This window comes from Delphinapterus leucas, chromosome 3 (genome assembly GCF_059928025.1).
Source record: "Delphinapterus leucas isolate spDelLeu-1000000601 "Yukka" chromosome 3, BTC_Dleu_Yukka2, whole genome shotgun sequence".
NCBI lineage: Eukaryota > Metazoa > Chordata > Mammalia > Artiodactyla > Monodontidae > Delphinapterus > Delphinapterus leucas.
Window position 1 is genome coordinate 28,314,104 of NC_143131.1, and position 9,486 is coordinate 28,323,589.

The following is a 9,486-nucleotide window of genomic DNA, read 5'->3' on the forward strand; positions in this document are numbered from 1 at the left end:
AACTTAATATTTTGGATTGCTGTTACAGTTTACTGAAACTTTATAAGATTCAAAGCCAAAGAAAAATTAAGTACAGAAATTCTGTAATAGCTTCCTATACTGGGATAAAATACATACATGCAAATATTTGATCAAAAAATGATTATCTTTAAATTGGCATTTCCTCCCCTCATTTCTATCTATAGGTTTGCATTCGAAAAAATATTTCAAAACTGCCACAAAGAATAAACCCACTACATTTTCAGTAAACAGTTAATAATCCAACAAATCTATCACTCTGCCCACAGTAACAGAAAAATACTGTGTAAAACAATTAAAACTTAAATGGTTAAATACAGCCTTGTGTAGGACACACAGTACTTGCTAGCAGTAGATTTACAGCACAGTGCTGATTAGCTGTATCTTGTTTCCCAGAAAAAGAAAATGGCTTGATTTTTCTCTCCACGAAAATTATTTGCTCTTTATTAAAGTGGCTGGGACTTTGTTAGTTGTTTAATTATCACAATTTGTAAGTAAAGAATTTTTTAAAAGTTTGAAAAGCCCCAAGATCATGCCCCAATAATCTGTCATCTCAGTTCTTTTTCTGGAAATAAGCTTCAAGGTAAAAGAGACTTGTAAAAAAATGCCACATGCGTTCAACGCATTTGACAAATAGTAGAATATTAATTTCATCAATAAAACACATTTACACATTTTAATATCTCTTAAAAATCAATGGGGTCTTAAGCATTGAGTCATATTTTAACTGGTGGTAATTTTTTCAGTGATACATAAAATAATGATACCCTTCCTTTATAATAAATGCTATCTTATAATTCCATGAAATATGGCAACTCTGTTCCTCAGAATTACACGTTTTAACCAAAAAAGATAGCCCAATTTTACAGATGAGGAAAATGAAAGGCCAAATAAGAGATGTCCCCAACGTCATTAAAATCCGGAGCAAAAAAGACTGGAACCCAGGTCTTCTGGTTCCCAGTGATGTCCTTTCCATTAGACAACCCGCCGCCTGAAGTGAATGAGGTGAGAAAACTACCTGGGTTTATTAACCAATAGCTAATTTACCTAGTACACAGATATCTAATATAATCTCTCTCTATAAAAAGCTGATCACTTAGGAGCCCTGAACGCTTACGGCCTGAGTCTAAAGAGACTGTCTCAGACTGACTCAAAAGTAACAACAACAGAATCTAGTGTTTTTCTTTCTTTTGATAAGATATATAACGAACTACAGAAACTTCAGAAATTAGAGCTTCCCTTAGGTAAGAGATTTCATAGGGTGCATTTCACGGCACCTCACTTGCACTTTTCATTTCCCTGGAGGGGAAAGACCCGCCAAGGGAAATTACTGGCCCACCTGGAGCCTAAACGCAACAGCTAGAACAAAGCTGTGGACTCATTTATCAGCACTAGAAACTTCGCACATCTCTTCCAGCCTACCAGCTACACAATTCACAGGTGGTTGGTGTGTTTACCTCTCTCCTTGAAGGGAGAACTAAAGGAACCAAACGAATGCGATGACACCCACAGTCTGTTTGCGGGGATCGGGTGGAAGGCCAGGGGAGACCACGGGACGCAGAAGAAGGCACCCAAGAAAACAACACGTTATCTGGGCTCGGGGGGCCGGAGCACCGGGCGAGGACCGGTGCCCGGGCGGCGCGACTCCGCACTCCCCGAAAGGTACCCTCGCCCACCGTCTCTTTCCCCAGGTGGGAGGGATATCGGAGGTGGGGACCGGCCCGGCGGGGGCGGGGACCGGAGGCACCGCAGGGGCCGCGGCCTCGGCTCCCTCCCTCCCAGCCCGGCGGGGGTGGCGGCTCGGCTCCAAGGCCGCGGGAGGCCATTTTAGCTGCGGGGCCGCCAAAGGCCCGGGAGGCCCTCCGCCTCACCGTCTCCCGCTCCCGCCCCCTCCGGGGCCGCTGCCCGCCCCGGGCCAGGCGAGGCCGCGGGGCTCGGCCTGCCGCCGGCCGGCGCTCGGAGGGGGGGGGGGCACGGGGGGGCGGCGGGCGTGTGAGCGTCGTGTCGGCGGGATCCGGGCGGAGGGGCGAGCAGGGGGAGAGGAGGGAGAGGGCGGGGAGCCGTTACCTATACTGGGCCGCAGCCGCCGCCGCCGCCGCCCCGCTGTGGGTGAATCCAAAGTAGTTGCCGGTCGCCATTTTGGCATCTTCCCCCAGCCGGCTGGGCACTGCGACGGGCACGGAGAGTCGGGTCCCATGGCGGGAGAAGAGGCGCGGAGGAGCAGAGACGCCGAGGGAGGGAAGGGGAGAGAGAGAGAGAGGCTCCGTGAGAAGCCGCCCTCGCCGGGCCGGGCCGCGGCCGCGCCGCCTCCCCCTCCCGCCTCGCACTCCCTCACTCACTCGCACGCCCGGGTGGCGGCCGCCGCCTCCTCCCCAGAGCCTGCCCCAACCCCCGCGCCTCCCCGCCGCCCCGGGCCGGGGAAGGGGCCACGCGGGGACCCCGACGGGGCACATTATACTCACCATAGGTGAAAGAAACTACAGGGCATATGGGAATCATGGGCTCGGGCTGCTGCTGCTGAACTCTGAACTCTCACCCGCTGCCTCCCTCCTCTGCCCCGCTCCTCCTCAGCGGAGAACAGACCGCCGCCTCCCGCCGCACTGCGCAGGCGCCCCCCGCGCTCGGCACCCTGGGAGCTGTAGTCCCGCCGCCTTCGCGGCTCCGACGGGCGCGTGCCGGGCCTCGGCTGAGGCGGGCCTCGGCTGAGGCGGGCCTGGGGCGCCCTCCGGGGAAGGCGGGCTTGGTCTCCTCCGCGTTGGTGGCGAAGGCGAGACGAGCCGCGCCGGCCGGGAGAGGGAGTCGGGGAGAGTGACCCGAGAGAGTGACGTCTACCAGCCTTTTCTTCTTACTTTTCACTTCTTTCACTTTTGCGTGTGCATTTGTTCTCTCCCTTTTGCTCTTCTCCATCGTGCACTTTTCACCAGGACTTGAGCTGGACTAATTTGGATTTTTCCTTATTTCTCGCATGCCCGGTTCTTGTCCTTAGCCTTTAAAGTGGAGAAGGAAAGACGGGGAGAAGAGAAAGAGAAAAAGAACGGCAGGTGTGCTATTGCGTTGGATACCCCTTCCGAGCACTTCTCTTCTGGTCCCTTCTCCCACCCGCACCCACCGCTTGATTCCTACAGCGTGTACGGAGCCCTCACAAAGCGTCAGGCCCTCTTCTGGGTGCTGGAGATAGAGCAGTGAGCAAAACAAAGTCCCTGTTCACACGGAATTTACCTTCTGGGAAAGGGGAGGGTGGGCGGCAGGAGGTTCAGACAATAGCCAAATAAATACGATGTCGGCTGGTGACTGCAGCTTGAAGAATAAAGCGTGGTAAAGAAGTTAGAGAGCGAGAGAGGTGCTACTTTATGTAGGGCGTGGTTAGTGCAGCCAACGGGTAGAGTTGTGAAGGAGGTGAGGGGGCAAACCTAGTTGACAGTCGGGGGGAAAAGACAGAAAATGGAGGGTCCTAAGGCAGGCGTGCTCAAGAACAGCGAGGAAGTTAGACTGACTGGAGTCGAGTGACGGGGAGTCCAGATCACAGAAGTCCTTGGTAAGAGTGGTGAATCTTTCATGGTAAGGACAGAAGGATACTCTCCCCACCGTGCAGCCGTGTCTTTGTTCCCTCTGCTTTCTCACTGTTTTGTCTTTACTTTCCCTGTGCATTTTCAACCATTCTCTTTCCTCCTGCAGTCCCTCTTCTGACTATTTCTCCCACCTTACATCTTTCCTGCCTTCCATCAGTGCCTAAGTGATCCATTTCACCTCTTCCTCACCTAGTCCACAGCCATCCCCCCAGACCCTCTGCTACTCGCCTCTCTGTATTGAGCTGGATATGAGCATTAAAAAGAAACACAAAAGGGAATCAGAACTGACTCACTAAGTTTAGGGCCTTATCCCACCTTCTCATGCCAGAGCAGAGACAGTACCTCAGTTCTTATTTGTGCCAACCCTGCTCCCCCATACCTCCTAGAAAGGTACAGTTTCTAAAATCCTGTCTGAATTATCCTCTTATTCATTTCAAAAGAGAGAAAGTGTAGACTATTTGAGAAAAATCAATGTCATTGTTTTTCAGAATACCGATGTTTCTCCAGGCAAAAGTTATTTGTGCTCCAAGTGTGTTGCTAGGAAAAAAAAAAAAATCTACACATAAGATATTAGAACTGCATTTTAAAGGTAATTTGCCTTGAACTTCACGGAGCAATCAAGCCTTCAAGGCGCTGACTGTAACTGCTTTGATAAATTTGCACTGTTAGTTACTAGGCTATTTGACTAAAACTGGAGGAGAAAAGTCAGGTGTTAATCACCTGCCCAAGAAGATTCTTTTCTGGCCAATTTTGTGCTTGGTTGCTTGGCAGGTATTTAGAGGATGGAAGAGGACTGGGCTGCAGGCACACCCCAATGAGCAGTCAGGTAACTAGAAAGAGGGAGGCATGCCTCTTCTCTTTGGTAACTGTTCCCAGAGGTAAGGGTAGGTGTGGCAGCAGGAATGGCCTCAACCTGCCCCTGATTTGGGATTATTTAAGGAAGGAGTTTTGGACAGGGCTTGGAATCAAGAAAACTTGGGTCCTTTTCCTGGGCATTTAGTAGTGGAATGACCTGGGTACATTATTTAATCTTTCTGAACCTGTATGACAGGAATAACAATAATGCTCACAGGATTGTGGTGGGGATTAAATGAGGTAGCATTTCTGTAAAACAACAGTCATTCATACTTCAGCCAGAGTGATGAGTTCAAGATGAAAATCTGATCAAACGCTTCTGTGCTTCTCCCTCTTAGCATAAAGCAAAACTTCCATGTGGTCTACAAGCCCTGTGTAGTTTGTCCTCCCCACCTTTTCAGCATCTTCCTCTTTATTCTCTCCATTCCAGCTTCCTTGGCCTCCTATTTACCATGCACTGTCCCACCCCAGGGCTTTGCATGCTCTCCCTGCCTAGAATGTTCTTCCCTCCTCTCTTCACCTAGTTGACCCTTGTGCTTCAAGATCTCCACTCAGGACTTCCCTGGTGGCGCAGTGGTTAAGAATCCACTTGCCAATGCAGGGGACACGGGTTCGAGCCCTGGTCCCGGAAGATTCCCACATGCCGCGGAGCACGTAAACCCATGTGCCACAACTACTGAAGCCTGTGTGCCTAGAGCCTGTGCTCTGCAACAAGAGAAGCCACTGCAATGAGAAGCCCGCGCACTGCAATGAAGAGTGCTCTCCGCAACTAGAGAAAGCCCGTGAGCAGCAACAAAGACCCAACACAGCCATAAATAAGTAAATTTATTTTTAAAGAAAGATCTCCACTCAGTCAACTCCTCAGCCTCAGTCAATTCCCTGACCCCCTGAATGGATCAGACCCTTATTATGCTTCACACTTAGTTGCCTTTGTCACAGTTACAATCTTACACTTATTGCGTGATTATTTGATTAATATGTACTTCCCCCATCAAGCTGCAGCTTGTTGAAGGCAGGGCGCCAATATTGGGTGCCTGGTGATAGAACTTATTTAATGAATGAACCAGGCTGCGCACAGCTTAATCTTTCTTGGATGACTCAGAAGGCAGTTCAGGAACCTGTAGTACCTGCCTCAGCATCATCAAGAGAAACCTTAATTAGCATCTGAGGCCAAATGAGGAAATGTCAATTGGCAGACCCAGAATAGGTGGAGCCAGCCTGAGAAGGCCTGCACCTAAACTCACCCAAAATATATCTGTTTGCCTTTCCTCACACCTTTGAGTCAAGAACTGGTATCCTGAAAGGCCTTCTTACAATACAAACATGTCAGCCAGAAAGAATAATATATAAGCTACTCTGTACTATGAGGAGTATGGCATAGTGAAAAAGACTCTGAGGCCGGACTCAGCTGGCTTCAGATCTCAGCTCCGTCACTCAGTGCTGTAGCTCACCTCTGTCACAACCTCTTTGTGCCTCATTTTTCTCCTCTGTAAATAGAGATGATGAAAGTACTACCTACAGCAGGGGGTTGTTGGTAGGGCTTAACATCATCCTAGATGTGAAGCTCCTAGATTAGTGCCTGCCCACTATAAGCACTTTGTGAGTATTGGCTATTATTCCAACCACCACCCATTCTTATTACAACCAAAAATGAGCCAAATGCAGGGGACACGGGTTCGTGCCCCGGTCCAGGAAGATCCCACATGCTGCGGAGCGGCTGGGCCCGTGAGCCATGGCCGCTGAGCCTGCGCGTCCGGAGCGTGTGCTGCTCCGCAACGGGAGAGGCCACAACAGTGAGAGGCCCGCATACCACAAAAAAAAAAAAAAAAAAAAAAAAATGAGCCAAAGGATGGGAATATTTTTTGTAGAGGGAGGGAGAGGCCAAGCCCACAGGACATACAATGGGAGGTACCTAGACAGTGAAGCGTGAAAGGGGAGGTGAGGGACGAGCAGCTGCTGCTTCCTCCTTGGTCCCGGAGCCCAGGGACAGAGAAGGAGGCCAGGAAGCTCAAGTGGAACCTGTGATCCTCTCCCACGAGAGATAATTACAGTCACTGCACTTGGGACTAATAAATAAAAGTAGGGAAATGAGGCTCAGACTCCAGGCATTCTGGAACCTTACCAGCACAGGCAGGTGGTAGCGGGGGAGGGGGTAGCATGTGGAGGACAACAGGGCCAGGCTAGGGAGCTGACCCAGCTGTCCGATTAGTTCCTGAGGGCCAAATGGGGTAGGACGGTGCTCACAGTTCAAAGGAAAATCTCTGACTCTCCTTAGGAAATCCTTATCAGAAGGACCCATTCCAGCTGGTGGGGTGTGAAGGTGAAAGACCAGGAAGCAGGCCCATCTAGATTCTTCCCTCCCCACCCCTTCTCTCCTTCTCTCCCCTCCCTTCCCCTCTGCTCTCCTCCTCTCCCTTGGAGGAATAACTCTGTGGTCTGGGAGACATGCTGAGAGATATTCTTTAGAATCCAGTTGAAGTTTTTGCTTGAGTTTTGGCCAATGGATGTTGGATGGTGGATACATTGATGGATACATGAAGGCCTTTAAAACAATTAAGGAACAAACTGAGAACCGTGATCCAGGATCAGATAGTAGGGTAATCCACAGAGATAACATGTATCCTTGATAAACACAGCGACAGCTGCTGTTGTGAAAGGGAAATTTAGTGTAGAAGATGACGTATTTATCTCAGTAAGAGAGTTTATGATATAGTGGTTTCTTCTAGGGCCAGGTTTTTTTTTTTAATAAATAAATTTATTTATTTTTGCCTGCATTGGTTCTTCATTGCTGAGCACAGACTTTCCCTAGTTGCGGTGAGCAGGGGCTACTCTTTGTTGCGGTGCGCGGGCTTCTCATTGCGGTGGCTTCTCTTTTTGTGGAGAACGGGCTCTATGCATGGGCTTCAGTAGTTGCAGCACGTGGGCTCAGTAGTTGTGGCTCGCGGGCTCTAGAGCACAGGTTCAGTAGTTGTGGCGCACAGGCTTAGCTGCTCCACAGAATGTAGGATCTTCCCAGACCAGGGCTTGAACCCATGTACCCTGCATTGTCAGGTGGATTCCTAACCACTGTGCCACTAGGGAAGGCCCTAGGACCAGGTTTTACGGGGTCAAATCCTACCTGCACCACTTACTAGTTGTGTAGATCTAGGGCAATTTATATAACCTCTCTGGACCTCAGTTTCTTCAAGAACTAATGACGCCTACTTTATATGATTGTTGTGGGCATTACATGAATGAATACATGTAAAGTATTCCTGGAGCATTACTTGGCACATGGCAAGTGCTCAATGCAATCCTTTGGTTAATACCAGACAGAATAGATATTAAAGGATTTCTTGGCATAGACAGCCAGTCTCTGATTTCTCTCACCCTATTATACTATTTTTTTTCAATTTAATTTTTTAAGATATAATTCACATACCATAAGACTCACCCTTTTAAAATATTCAATTCAGTGGCTTTTTGTAGATTCACAAAATTGTGCAACTCTCACGACTGTCTAATTTCAGAATATTATCACCCCAATAATAAATCCTGTACCCATTAGCAGTCACTTCCTATGCTCCTCCTCTGAGTTGCTGGAAACCACAAATCTACTTTCTGTCTTTGTGGATCTGCCGATACTGGACATTTAATATAGATGGACGTATACAATATGTGGCATTTTTAGCTGGCTTCTTTCATTTAGTCTTATATTTTCAAGTTTCATCTATGTTGTAGCATGCATTAGTACTTCATTACTTTTTATGACAATAATATTCCATTGTTTGGATATACCACATCTTGTTTATCATTCATAAGTTGCTGGATGTTTGGTTTGTTTCCACTATTTGGCTATTAAGAATAATGCTACTAGATTGGTTCAAGATGGCAAAGTAGGGTGACGTGTGCTCAGTTCCTCTTGCGAGGGCACGAGAATCACAACGAACTGCTGAATAATCACTGAGAGGAAGACACTGGAGCTCACCAAAAAGGATACCCCACATCCAAAGACAAAGGAGAAGCCACAATAGACGGTAGGAGGGGGACAATCACAATAAAATCAAACCCTGTAACTGCTGGATGAGTGACTCACAAACTGGAAAACACTTATCAGTCTTCCCAACCTGGGGGTCTGGCAATGGGAGGAGGAATTTCTAGAGAAGCAGACTTTGAAGGCTAGCGGGATTTGACTGCAGGACTTCGACGGGACTGGGGGAAACAGAGACTCCACTCTTGGAGGGCACACACGAAGTAGTGTGCACATCGGGACCCAGGGGAAGGAGCAGTGACCCCATAGGAGACTGAACCAGAACTACCTGCCAGTGTTGGAGGGTCTCCTGTAGAGGCGGGGGGTGGCTGTGGCTTACCATGGGGACAAGGACACTGGCAGCAGAAGTTCTGGGAAGTACTCCTTGGCATGAGCCCTCCCAGAGTCCGCCATTAGCCTCACCAAAGAGCCTGGTAGGCTCCAGTGCTGGTTTGCCTCAGGCCAAACAACCAACAGGGAGGGAACCAAGCCCCACCCATCAGCAGACAAGCAGATTAAAGTTTTACTGAGCTCTGCCCACCGGAGCAACACCCAGCTCTACCCACCACCAGTCCCTCCCATCATGAAGCTTGCACAAGTCTCTTAGATAGCCTCATCCACCAGAGGGCAGACAGCAGAAGCAAGAAGAACTACAATTCTGCAGCCTGTGGAAGGAAAACCACATTCACAGAAAGACAGACAAAATGAAAAGGCACAGGACTTTGTACCAGATGAAGGAACAAGATAAAACCCCAGAAAAACAACTAAATGAAGTGGAGATAGGCAACCTTCCAGAAAAAGAATTCAGAATAATGATAGTGAAGGTGATCCAGGACCTCGGAAAAAGAACAGAGGCAAAGACTGAGAAGAAGCAAGAAAAGTTTAACAAAGACCTAGAAGAATTAAAGAACAAAGACCTAGAAGAATTAAAGAACAAACAAACAGAGATGAAAAATACAATACCTGAAATGAAAAATACACTAGAAGGACTGAATAGCAGAATAACTGAGGCAGAAGAATGCGTAAGTGACCTGG

General features: G+C 48.5%; 1 protein-coding gene across 8 annotated transcripts in view; it reads right to left on the bottom strand.

Moving 5' to 3' along the window:
- Positions 1 to 2,592, bottom strand: part of ZFR (zinc finger RNA binding protein) — a 75,468-nt gene extending 72,876 nt beyond the window's left edge. For 6 of the 8 annotated variants that reach the window (XM_022599844.3, XM_089908729.1, XM_022599833.2 and 3 more), the window contains exons 1-2: positions 2,481 to 2,590; positions 2,086 to 2,185 (exon numbers count right to left, since the gene is read on the bottom strand). In XM_022599844.3, the coding sequence (XP_022455552.1) occupies positions 2,086 to 2,185; positions 2,481 to 2,517 (137 nt within the window). In that variant the 5' untranslated portion in view covers positions 2,518 to 2,590. Of the gene's footprint in view, positions 1 to 2,085; positions 2,186 to 2,480 lie in introns of all 8 variants that reach the window. The other 2 variants (XM_089908730.1, XM_089908733.1) reach the window with 2 other exon arrangements.
- Between the last annotated feature and the right edge of the window lie 6,894 nt (positions 2,593 to 9,486).